Source organism: Papio anubis, chromosome 2, assembly GCF_008728515.1.
Source record: "Papio anubis isolate 15944 chromosome 2, Panubis1.0, whole genome shotgun sequence".
NCBI classification, from domain to species: Eukaryota; Metazoa; Chordata; class Mammalia; order Primates; family Cercopithecidae; genus Papio; species Papio anubis.
The window spans coordinates 71,242,001-71,267,201 of NC_044977.1; the positions used below are offsets into that span (position 1 = coordinate 71,242,001).

Genomic DNA, 25,201 nt, shown 5'->3' on the forward strand with positions numbered 1-25,201 from the left:
TCAGAGTAGGATGTTGAAGAAATACTTTTTCTATTATCTGATGACTGGCAACATTTATAAACTCAATCTAATTTTTTAAGAGAACTTACTGATCTTCACAAAGCCAATGCTGCAAAGGATAGTGAGGCACAGGAAGCTGCTCTGAGCCGTGAAATGAAAGCTAAAGAAGAACTTTCTGCAGCATTAGAGAAGGCCCAAGAAGAAGCCCGTCAGCAGCAAGAAACATTAGCCATTCAAGTAAGCAATGGATGATGAATTAGAGTAGTTTTAAAAATATTTGTTTATGCTTCTACCAATTAAACAATTTATTAGCTGATTTGAATCAAACTTTATGTAGTGATACATGTGTTAGATTTCAGAGTACTGGATTCTGCTAAATTTAACCAGTTGTATTTTTTAAAACAAAGTAATGCTTACATGATACCAGTATTGTTTAATTTTTTTGTGAGTTTTAGACCCATTTGAGAGTATTTATAAAACTAGGGACCCTCTTACAAGAAAAGAGCAAAAATGCACATACATATTGCATATAATTTTGAGAGAGTCCATTTAACTCCTGAGCTCATTCATAACATCTGTGGGAGTCCAAGGACCTCAGATGAAGTAGGAAAAACAAAATTTGTGAGGCTTTGTCTTATAAAATCATCAGTTGATGGGCATATGGGTTATTTATACTTTGTGGTTATTATCAATAATGCTGCTATAAATACCCAGGCACAAATTTTTGTGTAAACATGTATTTTAAATTCTCCTAGATATATATCCTTAGGTCATATGGTAACTCTCTATATTTAACTCTTTGAGGAACTGGCAAACTTTTCCATAGTGGCTGCAGTACTTTACATTCCCACCAGCAATAGGTGAGGGTTTCAGTTTCTCCACATCCTTGCCAACATATATTATTTTCTGTTTTTAAAATTATAGGCATTTTAGTGTGTGTGAAGTGGTAACTGAGTATGGTGTTGATTTGCATTTTTTTTTAAATTTTTTTTTTTGAAACGGAGTCTCACTCTTGTCAGACTTTAGCGCAGTGGCACGATCTCAGCTCACTGCAACCTCTGCCTCCCGGATTCAAGCGATTCTCCTGCCTCAGCCTCCTAAGTAGCTGGGACTACAGGCGGGTGCCACCATGCCTGGCTAATTTTTTTTTTTTTTTTTGAGACGGAGTTTCACTCTTGTTGCCCAGGCTGGAGTGCAATGGCGCAATCTCGGCTCACTGCAACCTCCACCTCCCAGGTGCAAGCGATTCTCCTGCCTGAATTTCCTGAGTAGCTGGGATTACAGGTGCCCGCCACTGCGCCCGGCTAATTTTTTGTATTTTTTTTTTTAGTAGAGACGGGGTTTCACCATGTTGGCCAGGCTGGTGTTGAACTCCTGAACTCAGGTGATCCGCTCACCTCCGCCTGCCAAAGTGCTGGGATTACAGGCGAGAGCCACTGCGCCCCTCTACCGGCTAATTTTTTTTGTATTTTTAGTAGAGACGAGGTTTCACCATGTTAGCCAGGATGGTGTCAATCTCCTGACCTCGTAATCCGTCCGCCTTGGCCTCCCAAAATGCTGGGATTATAGGCGTGAGCCACCGCACCCTGCCACCCGGCTAATTTTTTTTTGTATTTTTAGTAGAGACGGGGTTTCATCATGTTAGCCAGGATGGTCTCAATCTCTTGACGTCGTCATCCGCTTGCCTTGGCCTCCCAAAGTGCCAGGATTACAGGCCTGAGCCACTAAGCCCGGCCGATTTGCGTTCTCTTAATGACTAATGATGTTGGATGTCTTTTCATTTGCCTATTGGCCTAAATTTATATATCTTCTTGGGAGAAATTTATTAAAATGTTCAAATCCTTTACACATTTTTAAATTGGGCTGTTTATCTTTTTATTGTTATTATGAGTTCTTTATATAATCTGCATACTAGACCTTTCTCAGATATAGGATTTGTCAATATTTTCTGCCTCTCTGTGAGTTGTCTTTTTCTTGGTAGTGTCCTTTGATGCCAAAAGTTTTTAATTTTAATAAAGTCTAGCTTGTCTAGGTTTTCTTTTGTTATTTGTGCTTTAGGCATCATATTTGAGAAACTATTGCTTAATCCAAATTTATGCAGATTTTCATCAGTTTCCTTCTAAGAGTTTTGTAGTCTTACCTCTGACATTTAGGTCTTTTGCATGTGGATATCCAGTTGTTGCAGGACCGCTTGTTGAGAAAACTATTTTTATTGACTCCTATGCCCTTTTGATTTAATTTTAAATTTTGTATATGTAAAACATTTACATGATTCCAAAGTAAGAGCAAAATCTATTCAGACATTTACTTCCAATTTAGCTGCTCCCCATTTCCTCTCTTTGCCTGTAGGTAATGGTTTTATTAGAGTTTGGCTTATCTTTTCAGTGTTTCTATTGGCAAAATGCAAGCAAATATATGTATCTATATATTTACATGTTCTGTATACATACACATTCACTTATATACCTATTTCTATCTCCTACATCCTTTTTACATAAATGACAGTTTATTATTCACACTGTTTTATAACTTGTTTTATTTTCTTAGTAAAATATCCTGATGATCACTCTAGTAAAACAGAGGTTTTTGAAAAATCTCTTTTTGCAGTTTTATAATATTTCATTAGGTGAAGGATTTTCAGCTCTTTCTTATTGATGGATTATACACCTATTTCTGTCTCCTACATCCTTTTTACATAAATGATAGTTTATTATTTATACTATTTTATAACTTGTTTTATTAATAAAATATCCTGATGATCACTCTAGTAAACATAGAGGTTTTTAAAAAATATCTTTTTACAGTTTTAAAATAGTTTATTAGGTGAAGTATTTTCAGCTATTTCTTATTGATGGATATTTGGGTTATTTTCAGTATTTTGCTATTATAAGTCATGCTATGGTCCATATATCCTTTGTGTTTCTGCTACTCTATTACTGAGATAGATAAAATATCAGTAATTTAAATTTGAAATACATTAGAATAATGGTACAGAAAAATTGGTGGAATGGGAGATAGAGCATATATGAGTTACCATCCATGAATCTACCACTTTTTACAAGTACTGTCAGTTTTATGTATTAGTGTTTTATCCTATTTCCATATATGTATTTTTCATAATTGATGTCTTACATATTATTTTATAGTTTTTCCATGTAATGGTAAATTAGAAATTTTTTTACATTTTATACATTTATTGTAATTTTTAATGGTTATATTCATGTTGTATCAACATTTGCAAATATAGATTACTAGTGATGGAGATTTAGAATATTTCCAACTTTGTTTTTGCTAGCCTATTTAATACTGTAGGGAATATCCCTGTGTATTTACATATCTGCTTTCTTAGAGTAAATTCCCAAGACTAGGATGGCCAGATGAAAGGATATGAGAAGTTTGATGATTCTTTAAACATGTTATAATGTTTTCCAAAAAGGCTATGGTAGTTTATAATGTATGCTCCTGCATATGAGTGGAGCACCTAGCTTTTATAACCCATATAGCACCTATCACTTTCTGTCTGATGTGGCAAATATTTATGGATGCATTGTCTTTTCTCCAATATTGTATGGTAATGGCTGTGCCTTATATATATTTGTTTGTGTTTCTTCGCCTTAACAGAGTGCTTCTAAGTAAGCACTGAATATACATACAGTTTTGGAATTGCTTGATCAATGAGAGGTGTGATAATCATATTAAAAGTTCACTGGAGAGTATGAAATATTATACATGAACAATGTCGACACAACACAAAATGTGTAGTTAGCGGGAAGTTATAGATAATACTGTACCATTGTTTGTGAATGTATTGTTTCTCCTCCTACAGGTGGGGGACCTTAGGCTTGCATTGCAGCGTACAGAACAAGCAGCTGCCAGAAAGGAGGATTATTTACGCCATGAGATCAGTGAACTTCAGCAGGTACTGTCACAGTTTTCCGAAACACAAATCCAAGAAGTATGTGTTTTTCTAGAAATAAAATAATTACTCAGCGGGATAATGTTCATGGAATTGAGAGGATTACTATCACACTTAGCATTTGCTGTATTTTTGTGGCTTGTGTGAATAAATCAGAATGGGCACCTTAAAAATATATACAAGGAAATTCCTTATTTTGTTTTATAGAAAATAATGTTATGATAGAGGCTGAGGCGGGTGGATCACCCGAGGTCAGGAGTTCAAGACCAGCCTGGCCAACATGGTGAACCCTCATCTCTACTAAAAATACAAAAATTAGCAGGGCATGGTGGTGCATTCCTGTAATCCCAGCTACTCTGGAGGCTGAGGCAGGAGAATCGCTTGAACCCAGGAGGCAGAGGGTGCAGTGAGCCAAGATCATGGCACTGTACTCCAGCCTGGGCAACAGAGCAAGACTCTGTCTCAAAATAAATAAATTAAATAAATAAATAAATAAATAAGTGCTTCTTTAAAAAACATTTCTAAGTTAGTCTTCAGTTACCTAAAGGTTAAAAAAGAGTTCATCCAAACCTCTCAGTAGTTGCCTCCTCATCCAAATATTTCTAACTATTTTTAAAAACAGAAATCAACCTAAATTATATTTCCTCTCCTTTTTCCTGTGCATGTTGTAAATCACTGAAAATTAACAGAGGCATAGAAACCGGGAACTATTACCTGTCCCACAGTAACCAAAGCCTGACAATCACTAATAAGCCATTACAAATGGAAAAGCAATACTGAATATATATAACAGGCATGAGCCAACATGCCTGGCCAAAGAAGCACTTACTAAGGTACTGTATTACACAGTCTAACTCTATTGGAAGGATCGAACAGTTAGAAAAATAATTAAGGGCTGGGCATGGTGGCTCATGCCTGTAATCCCAGTGCTTTGGGAGGCTGAAGCAGTCAGATTGCCTGAGCTCAGGAGTTTGAGGCCAGCCTGAGCAACATGATGAAACCTTGTCTCTACAAAAAAACACAAAAATTAGCCAGGCGTGGTGGCGTGTACCTGTAGTCCAAGCTACTTGGGAGGCTGAGGTGGGAGGATCGCTTGAGCCTAGGCGGTTGAGGCTACAGTGAACCAAGATTGTGCCACTACACTCCAGCCTGCGTGACAGAGCAAGACCCCGTCTCTAAAATTAATAATAATAATTATTATTAAAAAGCAAATAATTTTCTCTTGGAAAAATAATTTTCCAGGAACTTCTCATAAAGTTTAGGTTTGCTAGTGTTTTTAATGTTTTTATTGCTGTCATTGGTAATGACTTGAGAATTTCATGATTTAGAGACTCCAGGAAGCAGAGAATCGAAACCAGGAACTGAGTCAAAGTGTTTCATCAACCACAAGACCATTGCTTCGACAAATAGAAAATTTGCAGGCAACCCTGGGATCCCAGACATCGTCGTGGGAGAAATTAGAGAAGAATCTTTCTGATAGGCTTGGTAACTGCTTTAGTTTTTATGCTCGATGCGGAAGCCCTTCCATCTTGTTTATAGAATTAGAATAATGGTATGAAATTGAAATTTGTTTGATCTGATAGTTACATTTTGTATCTAATATGTAGATTTTTATGTTTTCTCTTTTTCTACATGTATTTTTAATACCTTTATTATGTCTGTTTCAAACCATTTTTTCCCATTACACAATGTTATCAGATACTGGCTAAAGTACTTCCATGTCAGTCTTTCATTCATTTCTTTTTTTTTGAGACGGAGTCTCGCTGTGTCGCCCAGGCTGGAGTACAGTGGCGCGATCTCGGCTCACTGCAAGCTCCGCCTCCCGGGTTCACACAATTCTCCTGCCTCAGCCTCCCAAATAGATGGGACTACAGGCATCTGCCACCACACCTGGCTAATTTTTTGTATTTTTAATAGACTGCTGCACTCGATTTTTTTCTTGTCCATTGCTAAATCTGACCCCTTTGAAGCTTGTCTGCCATAGTATAGGAGGTAGAGATCAGATCTGATTCTCATCACTGGTAGAATTCCAAGAGTGAAAATAGGTCTAAGGAGAGTCAAGATCGACCCTAGAAGAGAGATACTAGGGAGTCTTAAGATTCCATATTCTGGCAGGGCGCGGTGGCTCATACCTGTAATCCCAGCACTTTGGGAGACCAAGGCGGGCGGATCACTTGAGGCCAGGAGTTCAAGACCAGCCTGGCCAACGTGATGAGACCCCCTCTCTACCAAAAATACAAAAATTAGCCAGGTGTCATGGCGCACGCCTGTAATCTCAGCTATTTGGGAGGCTGAGGCAAAGAATCACTTGAACCTGGGAAGCAGAGGCTGCAGTGAGTTGAGATCGCACCACTGCACTCCAGCCTGGGTGACAAAGTGAAACTCCATCTCAAAAAAAAAAAAGATTCCATATTCTGCTTCTTTACAGTCATGCCCCAGGTTGCCCTTCTGTGATGTTAATAAAAAGAAAAGTATTGTTCTAAAATGTTTCCCTTCAAGCACAGACAGGTAGTGTATGTATATTATAGGTATCCCAGAAGCTAGCAAATTCATGAAAAATTCATGTATGCCTTCTATGCCTGACACTAACTGTAATTTGAGAAATCACAGTGTAGTGATAAAATCAGACCTGAGTATGAGTCAGGAGACATGGACTCAGTGTGTTGTGTTTTGAATCATTCAGCAAAACAGTGTGGAACAAGTCACTTACATTTTTCCAACTTTCTCAGTGCTATTCCTTGTGAATCAGAAGGGGTGAATTAGATTAGTGACTTTCAAATGGTATTCAGTGGACTGTTAGATACCTTTGGGGCTGCTGTCATGGTGAGAGGGAAGCCTGATAAATAAGAGGCTGGGCTTCTCTGGCTGCTTTAATGAAAATAGGGCCTACTTTGTCTATCTTTTTTTATTGGAGTTCCATGAAAGATTTGGTCTAGCAAAAGATTCATCTACTTAAAAAAAAAAAAAGTACTGAACTAGATAAACTTTCATATATATTTAAATTTATAGGTATGAATGTTAGGTCTGTCATTTATCTCTGACAGCTTTTGAGACCAATGTGATATGAAATATGAGACATCTGAAAATGATACCTTTTGAAATAAATATTTAGCAATAAATGAATGCTAGAAACTGGTACTTTTGTGGTTTTTAGACGGAAGTCTGCATACCCTCAGCAATGTGTGGTATTGTGCTAGCATATAGGCAAAGCCACAGGACAAACATAACCAAGGAGTGCTATTAAAAAGACCATAGATATGCTGTGGAGCGGAGTGTAAAATGTAAAATAGAGGTATTACTAGCTCTACTTTGGTGGAGAAAAAATATGATAATTCTTACCTAGGTTAAATCTCAGAATCTTACCAATTGCTCTTTTTTTAATTGAAATTTTTTATTGATATAATATAGATTCAAGTGCAGTTATAAGAAATGATACAGAAAGGCCCTTTGTACACATTGCCTAATATCTCCAAGTATTAAAATTTTATAAAATTAACGTATAATATCACAACCATGGTATTGACATTGATACAATCCACTGATTTTATTGAGATTTCCAAAGTTTTATTGGTACTCATTTGTGTGTATGTATGTGTGTGTGTGTATTAAGTTCTGTACAACTTTACCACATATCCATTACCATAGTCAAGATATTGAACAGTTCCAACACTATTGAGTCCTTCCTGTTAGCTTTTTTTTCTTTTTTTCTAAGCTGAAGATAATCACTCTTAATGTTACCCTTTTGGAAACACACCTACCACTCTCTCAACCCTTCCTCCCTTGTCCCAAAACTCTGGCAATCACTCATCTGTCCTCCATTTCTAAAATTCTGTCATTTCAAAAATGTTACATAATAAAATTATACAGTGTATGACATTTTGGGATTGGCTTTTTTCACTCAGTGTAATTCCCAGGAAGAGGTTAACACAGTTGTTTTTGTATCAGTAGTTCAGTCTTTTTATTACTGAGTGTTATTCCATAGTATGTACCACGTTTATTTAACCATTCACTGCACAAAGGACGTCCAGGCTGATTCCAGGCTCTGGCTATTACAGATAAAGCTACTGTGAATATTCACATACAGGTTTTAATGTGAACCTAAGTTTTCATTTCTCTGGATAAATGCCCAAGTGTGCAATTGCCAGGTCATGTTTAGTGTTTTTAAGAAAATGCCAAACTGTTTCAAAGTGACTGTATAAGAGTAGTCTAGTTTCTTCACATCCTTGCCAACATTTTATGTTGTCCCTGTTTTTTCTTTTAGTTACTCAGATAGCATGTAGTCATATCTCATTATGATTTTAATTTGTATTTCCCTAATGGCTAATGTTATTGAACATCATTTTGTGTCCTTATTTTCCATTTGTATATGCTCTGTGGTGAAATTTCGATGTCTTTTACCCATTTTCTAACTGGATTGTTATATATTCCTGATACTAGTCCTAGATATATTGTTTGCATTTATTTGCTCTCACTCTGTAGCTTGCCTTTTTATCCTCTTTACATAGATTTAAAAGTTGAAAATTTTGAGGAAGTTTGTCAGTTTTTCTTTCTATGGCTCTTGCTTTTTGTATCAAATCTGCCTTGCTGTAGATCCTGAAGACTTTCTCCTCTGTTTTTTCCTTAAAGTTTTATAATTTTATGTTTTACATTTAAGTCTATGATCCATTTTGAGTTAATTTTCATGAATGATGTGATGTGTAGGCTTTTTGTTTTTTCGCATATAGATGTCCAGTTGCTCCAGGATCATTTGTTGATCCACTACTCTTTTAATGCATGACTCCATTTTGAAATTAAAATACTTTTGGAAAAGAATGATAAAGCAAATATAAGTTAAGATTGGTTCATTTGTCTCAGTAGACAGTCCTGCCTTAGGCAATAAATAGTTATCAGTTTTAAGTGTGGCTACTTGCATCATTAAATGTTTGAAATCAGAATTGACTTGGTAGTTTGGTCTCTGGGCTATATGTGTATGTGATTTTTCTTTCTGTCCTATAATCAGGTGAATCACAGACCTTGCTGGCAGCAGCAGTTGAAAGAGAACGTGCAGCTACAGAAGAACTTCTTGCTAACAAAATTCAGATGTCTTCCATGGAGTCACAGAATTCTCTCTTAAGACAGGAAAACAGTAGATTTCAAGCCCAGCTAGAATCAGAGAAAAATAGGCTATGTAAGCTGGAGGATGAGAACAATAGGTGAGCATGGTTTCTGAGTGATATTTGTGGTAGTTCCATGACATCCTAAAGCACTTTTTTAAAGTATGTTGTTGGGCCGGGTGCAGTGGCTCACGCCTGTAATCCCAGCACTTTGGGAGGCCAAGGTGGGCGGATCACTTGAGGTCAGGAGGTGGAGACCAGCCTGGCCAACATGGTGAAACCTAAAAATAAAATTTGCCGGTTGTGGTGGCGTGTGCCTGTAATCCCAGCAACTTGGAGGCTGAGGCATGAAATCGCTTACACTCGGGAGGTGGAAGTTGCAGTGAGCCGAGATCCCGCCACTGCACTCCAGCCTGGGTGACAGAGTGAGACTCGGTCTCAAAAAATAAATAAATAAATAAAATTAAATAACTAAATAAACAAAGTATGTTGTTGGCTTTTAGCTTCAGAGTACCAAGAACTAAAAGTAATCAGCTACTTGGGAGGCTGAGGCAGGAGAATCGCTGGAACCTGGGAGGCGGAGGTTGCAGTAAGCAGAGATTGCACCATTGCACCCCAGCCTGGGCAGCAGAGCGAGACTCCGTCTCCAAAAAAAAAAAAACGTAACAGGATATTATATATTACAGCAAGAAGTTAGTACTGGGCTTCATTGAATGTCATATAGGTTGTTGAGATTGTGTGACATGTTTTGTATTTATTTATTTTTCCAGGGAAAGGATTTGTACCTTTAATCAGATTTTTTAAAGGGGCCTGTAACAGCACAAAATAGTTTTGAGACTACTCTTCGGAGTTACTTTTATATTACAAGGGTTTTAGTAGCATAATTTAAGTCTTTTCTAAATAAATTTCTGGGTTCTTGGAAACCATGGGCTATAAAATCCATCCATCTGAGATTATATTAAGGTAATGGTTAGTATTTTTTACGCTCTGTGTTCTTCCTTGGAAATTTTACTTTTTAAAAAAGTAGTCAAGTAAAAATGATTTCTAAAGTAAAATGTCTGAACTTTTATAAACATTTTCATAGAACTCCCTAATAGGCTTTGTGGAATCTGAGGATATTATAGGATGATGATACTCAAAATTATTTTTATAAAGTCTCTTTTTAAATGAAATCTTAACCCAGAGCACCAATAAATAAAATGCACAAAAGTGGAGCTTTTTCAGTTGTGGTTTGGTTTCTGAGTGAAACTCAGATGGGATCTGGAATACACTGTTGGAAAATCACTGATGTCAAGCTGGAAATAAAAATGATTTCTCAATATGTAGCTGGAGTTAATAAAGTACTGAGTTTTTAATAGTCTATACTGTCATCTTTTTCATTTTCTGTTTTTTTTTTTTTTTAATTCTCTCTTGTTTAATAGGTACCAGGTTGAATTAGAAAACCTAAAAGATGAATATGTAAGAACACTTGAAGAGACAAGGAAAGAAAAGGTATTTCTCTTCGTGATCACTAACCTCTTAGGGCTTACATTAGAGAATGGTTGGGGATGGCAGCAAACTAATGAGACAACAAGATGAAATGGGTGATGCCACTGCTTTTGGAACTTAGTCTTTAGTAGTAAAACAAATATGAGTTTATACTTTATGCTTCTAACTTTGAGACTGACTTATCATGGTGTGAATTACTGTCACAGAAATTGTCTAACTTTATCTCTCTCCGTTAGACACTGTTGAATAGTCAGTTAGAAATGGAAAGAATGAAAGTTGAACAAGAAAGGAAGAAAGCCATTTTTACTCAAGAAGCAATAAAAGAAAAGGTATTGAATTTTGTTTTTGTTTGTTTGTTGTGTAACCATTTAGTAGATGCTGTGATTAATCATTGCTTTTTAATTGTAGCTATGCTTTATAACAAGCTTGTCCAGCCTGTGGCCCTGGTTGGCATGTGGCCCAGGATGATTTTGAATGAAGCCCAACACAAATTCATAAACTTTCTTAAATCATGAGATTTTTTTTTCATGATTTTTTTTTTAAATTTTTTATTTCATCAGCTATTGTTAGTGTATTTTATGTGTGGCCCAAGACAATTCTTGTTCTTCAAATGAGGCCCAGGGAACCAAAAGATTGGACATCCCTGCTTTATAAGTATCATTTTTTTAATGTCTAAAATCAATATAGTGATGAATTCTAGTATTATAATCAGTGTCCTGCTCAGAGTGGACCCAAAGTAATTTTGAGTTTATCCAAAGAGATCTGTGATTTCTAGGACTTGAAATATAAAACCTCTTGCCCTTTTTTTAAAATGAATTTAATCGCCTGTCAGTGAAACCAGTGCACCTCATTTGGTCTATAGGCACTTAAGGAGTAAATCTGGCTTGTTTTCTTTCTGGTTAATGAGGGTAATTTTTCTGAAATGAGTTTTCTGAGGCTGGGCATGGTGACTCACATCTGTAATCCCAGCACTTTGAGAGGCTGAGGTGGGTGGATCACTTGAGGCCAAGAATTCAAGACCAGCTGGCCAACATGGTGAAACCCCGTCTCTACTAAAAATAAAAAAATTAGCTGGGCATGGTGGCGTGTGCCTGTAATCCCAGCTACTCAGGAGGCAGAGGTGGGAGAATTGTTTGAACCCAGGAGGCGGAGGCTGCAGTGAGCCGAGATCGCATCACTGCACTCCAGCCTGGGCAACAGAGCGAGACTCTTTCTCAAAAAAAAAATATATATATATAAAATAAAATGAATTTTCTGTATTGAAAGAATTACCGTGTACTTGGAGTTAGCATAATATATTTAAACTGCTGACAGGTAAATTTAAATTACCTATTGAATTTATTTGGAGTTTTAAAAATACATTAAAAATAAAATGGATAAGCCAGAAATTTTATGGTTTGTAACACTCATTAGAAATTTTATGTTAAAAAAATAGGTTTAATTGATAGTATATTGTGGAATATGAAACTTAACAGAAACATTCTCATTCCATTATAAAACCCAACAGATTACATTGTTGTAATAAATGGGTCCTGTGATGATCCAAGCAAGTCTATCTACAGTTTTAATTAGTAAATATTGTACTTTTTTTTTTTTGAGACTGAGTTTTACTCTTGTTGCCCAGACTGGAGTGCAGTGGTGCTATCTTGGCTCACCACAACCTCCACCTCCCGGGTTCAAGCTATTCTTGTGCCTCAGCCTCCCAAGTAGCTGGGATTACAGGCATGCATCACCACGCCCAGCTAATTTTGTATTTTTAGTAGAGATGGGGTTTTTCCATGTTGATCAGGTTGGTCTTGGACTCCCAACCTAAGGTGATCCACCCTCCTCGGCCTCCCAAAGTGCTGGGATAACAGGCATGGGCCACCACGCCTGGCCAAATACTATCTTTCTGATAAGACTTCAGAAGCCATTTTATGGGGAAATTAGAATGAATCTTAAAAAAATTTTTTTTTCTTCTTTTGATTGTATTGAATTCCTTTGTAGTGTGGCTTTTTTAAAAGACTGAATCTTTGTTCTCGTTAACCCTGGGAAATGTGCTTGCTTTCTCTGCTTATCTCTTTGCTCTTTAATCTGAACAGAATTTTTTTTACTCCCTAAGGAACGCAAGCCATTTTCTGTTTCTAGCACTCCCACCATGTCACGCTCAAGTTCAATAAGTGGTGTTGATATGGCAGGACTACAGACATCTTTTCTGTCTCAGGTGATGTTTTATGTTTTATATGTGCTTAGTTCTTAGAATAATAATAAAGGAAATATGCAAATGGCAATATTGTCTGTCATCATGACCTTGCCATTCTGTAGGCAATTCATCTGAATACTTGTGGAGGAGTGCTAATTGTAGTGAGAGGAAATACATGAATGATTTTCTGCCTTTGAGAAGACATTTAAAGCAAAAATTGACAGAACCATTTTTGTTAGAACCTGGTAATGGAAGACAAGCTATAATAACTGAGTAACTGTGTAAACTTTCTTAATTAACATAGGATGAATCTCATGATCACTCATTTGGACCAATGTCTGTATCAGCAAATGGAAGCAATCTTTATGATGCTGTAAGGATGGGAGCAGGATCAAGCATTATTGAAAACCTACAGTCTCAGCTAAAGCTAAGGGAAGGGGAAATTACTCATTTACAGGTATTGGAAAAATTAAATTTGCTATAGAAGTAAATGAAGTTTTGAGGCCCAATAAATAGCACCCTTCATTGCCATCTGAATTCTGAGCAAATTGAGAAACAAGGTGACGTAGTGGCATGTGAAGCCCAAAATGTATCACATCTATCAGTGATAAAGGCTAAAAAGAGAAATTAGCTAAGGATAACAGCCAACTGAACCTGCTGATTGCCAGAATTAGGCAGTTTTGAGTGATCTGTCACAGGAAATACTGGGCTGGAGCAGGCCTCCCATGTGTTACAACCTGCCTACATAAGACATAAGCATCTAGGAGCAGAGAATGCCTCCTCCTTTCAAGCAGCTGTTTCCCAACAGAATAAAGGGAAGTTGCTGAGCTGTGAATGCCTGTTCTATTCAGATTTACCTCTTAGATAAGTTGTGCCAACTACCCCGGGAAGGAAGGGATAAAGGGATGAGATGTTCGAACTGTAACACACTGTACATGGGAGGAAACAACAGGAGTTGTTGAGGGAGCATCCTTCCATCTTACCTTTTTGGCTTTTAAAAAACTTTATGCAGTCAGAAATGTTAAAATGTTTTACAGGTTGAGCTTCCCAGGTCAGAAATCTGAAATGCCCCCAAATCCAAAACTTTGAGTGCTGACATGCTGCTCAAAGGAAATGCTCAAATGAGCATTTTGGATTTCCAGATTTGGGATGCTCAACCAGTAAGTACATAATACAATTATTCCATAATCTGAAAAAGAAAAAGAAATTTGAAACATTCCTGGTCTCAAGCATTTTGAATCAGGATACCTTTTTTCAGTGTTAAACACAATACACTCAGAAGTAGGTAAAAATTCAACTCCCATTATATACTTTCAGTTATATGAAAATATTACTCTATTAAAGAACTTGAATTGGCAAAAAGTAGATCAGACTAATCTTAATCCCAGATGTTTGTATAACCAGTACGCTATACAGGGACCTAATAAATTTCTTTGGTAGTGATGAAAGCTTCTGTCGATACAACCTACACAGGTGGGGCTACATTAAAGTATGTTTTTATTTCTCTGGGTTCTTGTAGTAATTTAGAATAACTGAAATATATGTCATTTCCTTAGATTAGAAAAATATACGGTTGAATATTTTCAAACAAAAAGTTGGATTTTCTTCTTTATCTCTGTTGCATAGTAAATCTTATAAATGGTATATCTCTCAGGAAAGTTGGCACCCTTTTTCTGCCACTGTTCCCTTAAGAAAGAGCTAGCTCAAGGTTGTATGTTGACATATCTATTTCAAAAAAAAAACCCCATTAAATATTTTTATATTAGTGGGAGTATTAAAAAAGATATGTTTTGATTTAAACTATTTTGTGGTAATGCTTCTCAGCTAGAAATTGGCAATCTAGAAAAAACTCGATCAATAATGGCTGAAGAACTAGTTAAATTAACAAATCAAAATGATGAACTTGAAGAGAAGGTGAAGGAGATACCCAAACTTAGAACTCAGCTAAGAGTAAGTATTCTTCACCTAAGGATGAGTCTAAGATATTTTAGTTCATTTACATTAAATCTCATGTTTTTAGTTTATAGTATGTGTTAGTGATTTCTTTGAAAATTAAAGAGTATTAATATTTGAGCAAAGAACTTTAAAAATGAATCTTTTATCTTGCTTGTGTCTTTACATATTCAAAGTAATTTTCACAATCACATTTAGTCCCAGTATAGGAAAAGAACTAGATTTGGCTACGCTTCATTTATAACATTGAACTTTGTATGATCTTAGTAATATTCTATTGATTGATGTTATATGTATCATCACAATTGTCTTATCTGGATGTTAGAAGACACTGTTAAGCCATAAGTGAGAATATGTTTTCTTTTGATCTTTCCTGTGGGCTAAATGCCAGGTAATACTTACACCACCACGGAACAAAGAGACTAAATTTTATATCAGATGTGCTTACATTAATGGGAGAGAACTCATAAATGGGAAGAATTGTAGATTTAGTGAAGAGAGGGGGTAAAATTGATAGCCTTCTAGCTTGTTTTTTTTCTTTAATTCCTTTTTTTGCTATTTAGTTCAACATTGAAGTGTGAGTTTAATTTTTAAAAGAGATAAGTATATACTTTTATTTAAATTGTAGTGTTTTCATTGTTGACTCCTATGGCAATATAAACATTAAAGATGTTTTGTGTAGTTATTTTAAAAATTGTAAACAAATACATTTTGCAGGATTTGGATCAAAGATACAACACTATTCTGCAGATGTATGGAGAAAAAGCAGAAGAGGCGGAAGAACTTCGATTAGATCTCGAAGATGTAAAAAATATGTATAAAACTCAAATAGATGAACTTTTAAGACAAAGGCTCAGTTAACTTGTGAATATTGAATTCCCGTCAAACTGAATGTAAACATTTAATATCTAAACATTTAATGTGGACTTCCAATAAATTCTTTTATAGAATTAGAAAATGGGATTTACTGTAGAGCATAAAAATTTTTTTTAAATTGTTTTACACTATATAGTAATATTTACAATTAAATTATTTTGTGCAATATTTGAACTTTATTTTTGAAACTATTCTTTAAAGATTTATTTTTTAAAGCATTCATTTTTTTTTCCCTTGAATAGCACAGAGATTTATTACTTTATCCTCATATCAATATGGCTAGGGAAGAAGAGTGGTGTTCATATATGTATTATAGATATACAACTAGTTGTATCTATAATTTGTAAGTGTTTATATATATATTAAGAACATTTAAAGAGTAATGTTAACATACTGAAACTTTGAAATCTTTCACATTTAAATTTTCAACATATCTTAATTACTACTCATGAAAATGTACATTGTGTTAAAGTAAAAAATTATTACATCGGTGGTCATTAAATTTTAAACTAATTTTTTTTTCCTTTAAAAGTAAGAGTAACACTGACACTGTCTGAAATTTAAAGAGTGAATGATTTAAACTTAAAAATAAAATTTTGGTCTGAAATTTTATTTCACCCAGCTTTCACAATTAAGTCTGTATAAAATGTGGTACCTTTTGGTACCTATCCAGAGAAACCTGTACATATTCAATGTTATCTAGATGTGATTAGATAATGGAGAAAATTTATAATGATTTTGCAGTGGCATCAATAACATTTAAATGATTTTGAAGAAGTATTATTTTACTACCCTATAAAATGAATCGAAAATAATAAAGTTCTTAACATAATTTGCTCTTTAAAAATTACCTGTTCATATTTTGTAAACCCATATTTTTAGCACATTAAAAATGAATGTTTGATATTACAGAATATTCATAACAAAATGGAAAAATTATAGGAATTAACTTAAATTTGACATTTTATAATTCTGTGTGATTTATCATTTTATTTTTTCTTGAAATTTCAAATACAAGGAAGGCATGGAATAGCTTTTAAAAATAGCTATGCTTTCTTCCAAGTGTTATTTTATTCAAAAAGGTAACCAGGCTGTGTTTTAAACCTGTGAAATATTTTGATGCATTTTATTACTGAAAGTTATTTAACTGCCTTTACTTGCACATAAAAACTCTCATTTACGGCTGGGTGTCGTGGCTCACGCCTGTAATCCCAGCACTTTGGGAGGCCAAAGCGGGCGGATCACCTGATGTCAGGAGTTCAAGACCAGCATGACCAACAGTTTGGTGAAACCCCATCTCTACTAAAAATACAAAAATTATCCTGGCGTGGTGGTGTGTGCCTGTGATCCTAGCTACTCGGGAGGCTGAGGCAGGAGAATTGCTTGAACCTGGGAGGTGGAGGTTGCAATGAGCCAAGATTGCGCCACTGCACTCCAGCCTGGGCGACAGAGCAAGACTCCGTCTCAAAAAAAAAAGAAAAGAAAACTCATTTTTTAGATAAAATTAAAACACTGGTACTTCAGAGTATGAATACAAGTAAGACATCTTGAAGAATTTGGAGTTTTTCAGGGCAATTCAAATGACCTCATTTTTGTTCTTTTTGTATTCCAGACAGTGTTTCTGTCATTGGATCTCTGATTTGTAGCATTAATAAATATTCTTTCAGTGTGAGGCAGATTCATAAAATTAATTTTCTTCATTTTAGTGGTAAAAAGCAGTCTAATAGCTTTTTGTCAGCTTGATTTTTTTTTTTTTTTGGTAATATTCAAGGGCAGAATGACAGGACAGATAAGCAATAAGAAATGTATAGAATTAGAAAATACAGCAGTTCCCTCTTACCCATAGGACATACATTCCAAGACCCCCAGTGAATGTCTGAAACCATGGATAGTATAGAACCCTCTATACACTGTTTTTTCCTAAACATATACACCTATGATAAAGTTCTATTTATAAATTAGGGACAGCAAGAGATAAACAATAACAAAATAGAACAGTTATAAAAATTCACTGTAATAAAAGTTATGTAAATGTGATTTCTCTGTCTCTTTCTCTCAAAATATCTTATTGTACTGTACTGACCTGTAATCAGACTGTGGTTGACCATGAGTAACTGAAACCACAGAAAGCAAAGTCGTGGATAAGGGGAGACTATGAAACTTAAGTTACAAAATTCTGTTAAGCATTTGAAACTAGACGTTTCGGAATTATGAAGAAGTCCCTTTAAAGTATCCACTAGTAGAAAAAACTTCATTTGCAGAGAAAAGAGTGCAATAAAACTCTTTCCTAAACCTTTCAATTTTATAATATTAAACATTCTTTTTTAAATCCTTATTAACATTAATAAGATCAATTCACTGAAAATTTTCAAGTGTTTTCCATTGTATTTTAAAATGACAAACAGCTGTTTAAGTTTCTGGCTACATATTACCATGTATTACTCTTTATCTACAAATAAATAGCTGATACTCACACTGATCATATTTTGATTGTTATACACTCGGATCTCTCAATACTTCTGTAAGTTAAAGTGAACTTAAATAGTTTCTTGAAAAACTCCAGTAGGTGGCAGAGTACCTATTGAATATTCATTGCTATACTTTGCTGTTTGTCATTAAAACATCTCTACCCATATTCTTGCAAAATAATATTTATATTTTAATGGATAGGAAAATGATTTGCAATTAGATGTTTCCACTCTTGAAAGAAAAAAGCTGCAAATATCATTTTCAATAATATAAAAAGTGAGTAAACAGGGAAGGTTGTGTGGTGATTTATAGACAATTAAGCACAGACTGTAGATGTCCTTCCAATTCTTGGGAGGCTAAATTGAGTCTACCATTTCTTACATTTCTTTTACCTCTTTTTTGGGAATTGCCAGTTGTACAGTGTTTAGCATGTGGAATGTACCAAATATATCTATGTTGTGACTTAAGATATTCTAAATGTGGATAACTTCTGACCTAGGAAACATAAAGTTTGCAGTGAAGTAAGTGAAAAGAATGTTCAGGAAATTTTTTTTCGCCATCTCTTCAGTTGGCATTTATTGAGAGTTTTATTTGAATGCTTATTAAAAGTATATGATTTATAGTATTTAGAAAATAGAAGAAAAAAGAAAAGTGTAGATGTTTTATCTTGTTTTAATACTGTATGTTTAGTACATATACATTTATGTTGTAGTGTATCATAATTTTTCATTTTCATTAAAGTGAATCAAAATTTCCCTATTCTAGGTCCATTTTAAACCATGAAAACTTTTATCACATATTTTGTAAAGGGCTAAAAGTATGATTTAAACTACAGATTGACATAATATTTTAATTCTAAATGAAAGATAATGTAAATAAGCATGGATCTGATTGAATAAAGATTTTAAAATAGTAATAGTGTATTTCATTTTTAACAAAATGTATAGTGGTCAATAGTAATGAGTGAGGAGGAATCAATATTGTTTTATGAAAATATAACTTGTTTACATTTGAGATTAATATTTTAAGAAAATGAAGATAAGCCCCAATTTTCTATAAGTTATATTATTAGTATTAAGTGTAGTTTTTTTTTTTTTTTTTTTGGACAGAGTCTCACTCTGTTGCCTGGGCTGGAGTGCAATGGCATAATCTCGGCTTACTGCAACCTCCACCTCCCAAGTTCAAGTGATCCTACTGCCTTAGCCTCCCAGGTAGCTGGGTTTACAGGTGCACACCAGCACATCCGGCTAATTTTTGTATTTTTAGTAGAGATGTGTTTCACCATGTTGGCCAGGCTGGTTTCAAACTCCTGACCTCAAGTGACCTGCCCACCTTGGCCTCCCAAAGTGCTGGGATTACAGGCATGAGCCACTGCACCTGGCCCGAAGTATAGTTTTTCTGATGAAGATATGTTTTCAGAAAACACAGTTCTAAGAATTTACTTATAACTTGCTGGTAACTACTGTAAGGATAATTTGTGTCCATTTTTAATCTTAAACAGGATCAAGACATTCTTCTAAAAGTCTTCTTATGTTTCTGTATTCAAGTAATAACAGTTAAAATAAGTTATCCTCTATTTCTGAGTTCATATTGCTTGTATTAAGCTCTGTAACCTTTAAAGTACTTTTAATCTGTTGCCTTTATACATATGCATTTTACCTTTCAGCAAATTAAGACCTTTTTGTAAGACAGACTGGAAATTAAATGTGTTTCTTCTTAGTACTTAAATACCTTTTCTCAAAACAAAACAAAAAACTCAAAATGCTTCAGTAATTCACAAATATGGTAAAGAGAATTTACTCGTAGAACTGTCTGGAATTCCCGCACTGCCCTACTCCCAAGTAGGCTAAATTTAATATTTAGAATCACAAATAATATTAAACAAGAAGGTAATGGTAGGTTTTTCCGTTTGTTTAATATTAAACATTCTTATTGCTTCTACAGGTATGGGCACAGCATGGTAGATAGAGGTATTCCTTCCATTTTTATAAAATGCCATGCCAATTTGTCTCTTTTAAAATTACAGTCTTAATTTTTAAAAATATATGTTGTTCAAAAATCTGTGGTCAGGTTGGTAATAGGAAATATAGTCTTTTCTTCTTTTTTCTTCTTTTGGGAAACATAGTCTTATTTTGTTCCAAGCACTGTGTAAGGAATTCAGTGATGTAGGATTATAATCCCATAATCATTGTTCTGAAATCCACAAAGCTCTAAAAACCACATATATTTTAATACATTTGCTGTTAAATCTACTTTGGTGGTAAAGCCTGCACTGCAGTGACATAGGGCTATGTATAGTCTTTAACTCATTTGGTGTGAATACTCATACATTTTGCTGCAGAAATATTGTGTGAGATTATGGGGTACTCACCCAGGACTCAATGGTGGTATTAAGTTAAACGATGGGCATATCTTTTCTATTTTTTAAAGTTCAGGCACACACAGGGACCCAAGGATTTTGGAAAAGGAGGTGTGTACCCAGACTTTATCATCAAGTCAACCTTTTAAAGTGGATGCTATTATCACCCCCATTTTTAAAAATAAAGATTAATTGCTCAAGGTCATATGGCAAGTATGTGGCAAAGCTGGGATTCCAATTTGTGCAGTTTGGCTCCAGAGTCCATGTTTTGAATTATTAACTATATGGTGCTACTTTTCCTACTGCTTTTCTGTAAAATCATAAGCATATAGATCAGTTATAGCAAAAATTTATTCATTAAAAATGTCAACACCTTTTAATTGTGGTCTAACAGTTGGATATATCAGAGAACCAGTATACTATATTCTGCTGATATTGTTATCAATTTACTCATTGTAATTTGTTGGATTTGTCTCAATTTTTTTAAGCAATGCAGTCTTCCATCTCTCTCTTTTTCTTCTTGCAATTTCGATGGAGTTTCTTATTTGTAGAAAAATCTAGGTCATTTGTCCTGTAGAGTTTCCCTCCATCTGGATGTTGATTTCTTACCTTTTGTTAGTGTGTTCTGCCTCCTGTGTTTAAATCTAAAGGCAATTATTTTTCAACAAAAATACTTCATTAGGTGGAAGTATATTCTTCCAGCAGGAGACAGATAATGTCCCATGGTTTTTCAGTTGTGATAAAGAAATCATTGATGATCACTTCTTAAATCTATTAGTTCACAGAGCTTGTGGAGTGGTATTGTCATTTCTTTTTCATTTAGTAGTTGGAATGTTTCCAAAAAAAAATTTACTTCAGTTATTTTGTTACTTGCATCATAATTCATATAGGAAAGACAGTATAAATATTCCTGATTCTTTCCCTTTGTTTACCAGTTTTCAGAATAAGAGGTGGTTTCCTTCTATCATTAAAAATGAATGGTGATAACTTTTTGGCTTGCATGTTTGGTTGACTGGTTGTGTCTGATGTAATTATTTAAATTTATCTGTCCTTCATCCAATTAGTTACCTTTATTTATGCTTTAAATTATCCTATCTTTGACTGGTAGGAAGGTTTTCAAGGTGGCTCCTGAGTCCTTTTGATATGACCCTAATAGCCTTTTGATTGCTTTGCTGCTTCCTGGTGTAAGATATTGCAGGCTTATCTTGTACATTTCCTGCTCCAGACCCAAGATCATCCATTGTTCTACAAGTGTTTCTTTTAATGGGAAATGGTTTATAAAGATCACAGTGTGAGCGCAAGGGGGTGCTTCTTTCTACTGGGTAGCTTGTCTCTAGGCCTTTCCAATGGAGCATGTAGGAGAGATGTGTTTTTAAAGATTAACCATACTGTTAATCATACTGAGGCCTCTAAATGAAATTCAGAACTATAGGATGTTTATACAGCCTGATTAAGCTTTCATATCTCTATCTCATGTCAAAAATTTCAGCTTCAAAGGTACCATCATAATTACTTCAACTTGGTGTATCCCACAATACCAATATTGCCACCAACAATTTGGTTACAGAATGCAGTCTACAAGAGTTTTTTTGTACTTTAGTCCTGAGACTACATCCCACTAAGTATATACAAATTAAGTTGTAAAGTCACTTGGGATAGCTCCTCCGGGTATATGCCACAATTGGAAAACATTTAGGTTCATTTAGTTTCATTTTACTTTCAAGGATTGCTTTTTAAAAACAGAATTTTGCTTTATAATGTAACATATTTACATGGCTCCAAAGTCATGTCTTCAGGCCAGGCATGGTGGCTCGTGCCTGTAATCTAAGCAGTTTGGGAGGCCGAAGTGGGCGGATCACTTGAGGTCAGGAGTTCGAGACCAGCCTGGCCAATAAGGTGAAACTCCATCTCTACTAAAAATACAAATATTCCTCAGGCATGATGGCACATGCCTGTAATCACAGTTATTCAGTAGTCTAAGGCAGGAGAATTACTTGAACCCTGGAGACGGAGGTTGCAGTGAGCCAAGATTGCACCATTGTACTCCAGCCTGGGCAAAAGAATGAGACTCTCTCTGTCTGACACACACACAAATAAACAAAAACCAAAAAACAAAGTCATGTCTTCTTTGTTCCTTATACCCCTCCTCTTCCCTCCTTGCCCATATAGTCATTTTAAATGTTAATCTACTTGTAAAATAATAATTAGTAAACATATATGTGTATACACATGTATACATACATTTTCCTCTTATAAAAATGGTATTTACATATTACATATTCTTTTCCCACTCAATATCCTGTAGTGTATAGAGATATTTCTCAATTCCTTTTTATGCATGCATAGTTTTACACTATGGATAAACCATAGTTTATTCAACCAACCTTCTATCAGTAGACATTTAAATTTTATGTCAACTCAAAGAAAATTTAAATTCTAACATTGATATTTTGGAGAGAAATTCTATTTGAGAATGGCTGTTGCAGTAAGAGAGACTCAATCTCATGTTCAAGTCTGTCATACCTGGTTTCCTGTAAGTCTGAATGACCACTCAATATGTAGCTGTTTAAAATAGCACCATGTAGCTAGGCGTGGTGACTCACACCTGTAATCCCAGCACTTTAGGAGACTGAGACTGGAAGATCACTTGAGGCCAGGAGTTGGAAGTATGTGCTAGGAACACAGCAAGAACCTGTTTCTACAAATAATAATAATAAAATAGTACCATGCACACGTCATACTAATTTGAACCTTTTTGTATGTGATAAAAACAGTATGGTAGCAAGCAGGCTGAGGCAGCTTTTTTTTTTTTTTTAGACAGGGTCTCACTGTGGCCCAGGCTAGAGTGCAGTGTCTCAATCATGGCTCACTGCAGCCTCAACCTCAGTGGGCTCAAACGATCCTCCTGGGTAGCTGGGACTACTGGCATGAGCCACAGTGCCTGGCTTGAGGAAGCATTTTAAAAAATTACTGTCCTTATTAGTGTGGGATGGGTGAAGTATGCAAAGTATAAAATAATAGAGCAGTAATTCTGTTATAGGAAAGGGGTCCCGATCCAGACCCCAAGAGAGGGTTCTTGGATCTCGAGCAAGAAAGAATTCAAGGCAAAGTGAAAGCAAGTTTATTAAGAAAGTAAAGGAATAAAAGAATGGCTACTCCATAGACAAAGCAGCCCTGAGGGCTGCTGGTTGCCCATTTTTATGGTTATTGCTTGATGATGCTAAATGGGTGGATTATTGATGCCTCCCCCTTTTAAGACCATATAGGGTAACTTCCTGACACTGCCATGGCATTCGTAAACTGTCATGGCGCTGATGGGAGTGTAGTAGTGAGGACTACCAGAGGTCTCTTTCATGGCCATCTTGGTTTCGGTGGGATTTAGCCGGCTTCTTTACTGCAATCTGTTTTATCAACAAGGTTTTTATGATGTGTATCTTGTGCTGACCTCCTATCTCATCCTGTGACTTAGAATGCCTTAACGGTCTGGGAATGCAGCCCAGTAGGTTTCAACCTCATTTTACTCAGCTCCTATTTAAGATGGAGTTGCTCTGGTTCACATACCTCTGACAGTTCCCTTAGAGGCAAAATCTTTTTAATAAAAAGAATAAATACTGTAAAGTGCTTTAGAACAATGTTTGGCACATGTTAACCACTACATATGTTTTTGCTGTTATTATCTGAAAAAAAATCCAGATAAGATTCCTAATTTAGCAAGTCACTAATGGAACTTGTAATAATTCTTAAACAACATTACTTTAAAAAAATACGTAAAAAGCACGTAAGCCTTTGGAAACAAACTTGTTTCCTTACGATATTACTTAACTTCTGGTGACTTGATGCATTTGAGCACGTTTATTTTGAAGGCATCACCTTCATATAATCAGTTCAACTTTAGTCATTAATGATCAACTCTACTGTGCTGTAGATGGAATAGTAGGCCTGGGGGAGTTTAGAGGAAAAGACAATGGGGGAATGGGAGTTCAAATAATTATAAATAACCAGTAATAAAGTAAATTAACAAAACCATAAAAATTAAACTCCACAGAGTAGTACTTGAACTTGATGCGTTTACAGATAGGTAAAACCATACTGCTTTTAAAATGTGTGTTGGCTCCAAAGTATCCTCACCATCACAAAGTGTATTCAGTGAACAATGTTCAGTACTGAAATTTGGAAGTTAGGGGGGCAACTTCTGCCTGAAATAAGACAAAAGTAAAAATCTGCCACAGTGCAAGCAGAAGAGTCAGGTTTTCTACCCACCAGGCCCTAATATCCTCTGAGCGCTTTAACGCTCTCGCTCAAGAAGGCGCCAGCTGCTGCGATGGACGTGGGCGTCCGGCTCCGGCACGTGCCGCGGGTCTTTCCGGCCCTGGTGAGGGAGCTGGCGGACTCGCGCCAACCTTCGCGGGAGAGCGCCACGAAAGGCAGATGGTTCCCTCACTTGGAGCACCTCCCTGCCGCGCTCTCCGGGTCCAGGCCGCTAGCCGGATTGAAGCCGCTCCGCGCGTCGGGCCCCGTGCCCTGGCCCTCCCGGGTGTCGTCCGGTCCTGCCTCTTCGGGGCCCGAGCCCGCCCACGGCGCCGGCTGGCCAAGGTGTCCCAGCTGCTCCTTGGCGCCCCCTGGCCCAGCTCCGGCGCCCGAGGTTTCCGGTGAGCGGCAGTAGCCGGTTATGACGACTCCCTCCTCTGCAACAGCCGCAGTCTCCTCCGCCTCCTCCTCGATAGTCACGGCTGCCGCGGCTCCAGGTGGGACTCGTCCGCAGTCTGCGGAGCCTTCCCCCGCTCTCCTTCCCGCCGCGGCCGCGCTCTGCGCCGCTCCTGCCCCAGGTGGTTCCAGCTCCCGGCGCGGCTTCCCGGAGGGCTACA

At 36.2% G+C, this 25,201-nt stretch overlaps 2 protein-coding genes across 8 annotated transcripts in view; both read left to right on the plus strand.

Annotated features, from left to right (window-relative positions):
- The window catches only part of TMF1 (TATA element modulatory factor 1), a 32,756-nt gene extending 13,863 nt beyond the window's left edge, over positions 1-18,893 (plus strand). For all 5 annotated transcript variants that reach the window (XM_031663206.1, XM_031663205.1, XM_031663204.1 and 2 more), the window contains 10 exons: positions 81-237; positions 3,827-3,919; positions 5,245-5,401; positions 8,916-9,108; positions 10,431-10,500; positions 10,734-10,826; positions 12,599-12,700; positions 12,984-13,136; positions 14,504-14,629; positions 15,350-18,893. In XM_031663206.1, the coding sequence (XP_031519066.1) occupies positions 81-237; positions 3,827-3,919; positions 5,245-5,401; positions 8,916-9,108; positions 10,431-10,500; positions 10,734-10,826; positions 12,599-12,700; positions 12,984-13,136; positions 14,504-14,629; positions 15,350-15,493 (1,288 nt within the window). In that variant the 3' untranslated portion in view covers positions 15,494-18,893. The remainder of the gene's footprint in view (positions 1-80; positions 238-3,826; positions 3,920-5,244; positions 5,402-8,915; positions 9,109-10,430; positions 10,501-10,733; positions 10,827-12,598; positions 12,701-12,983; positions 13,137-14,503; positions 14,630-15,349) is intronic.
- Positions 18,894-23,156: 4,263 nt separating this feature from the next.
- The window catches only part of EOGT (EGF domain specific O-linked N-acetylglucosamine transferase), a 40,450-nt gene continuing 38,405 nt past the window's right edge, over positions 23,157-25,201 (plus strand). For all 3 annotated transcript variants that reach the window (XM_021934241.2, XM_021934239.2, XM_021934242.2), the window contains exon 1: positions 23,157-25,081. The gene's annotated coding sequence lies outside the window, so the exon portion shown is untranslated. The remainder of the gene's footprint in view (positions 25,082-25,201) is intronic.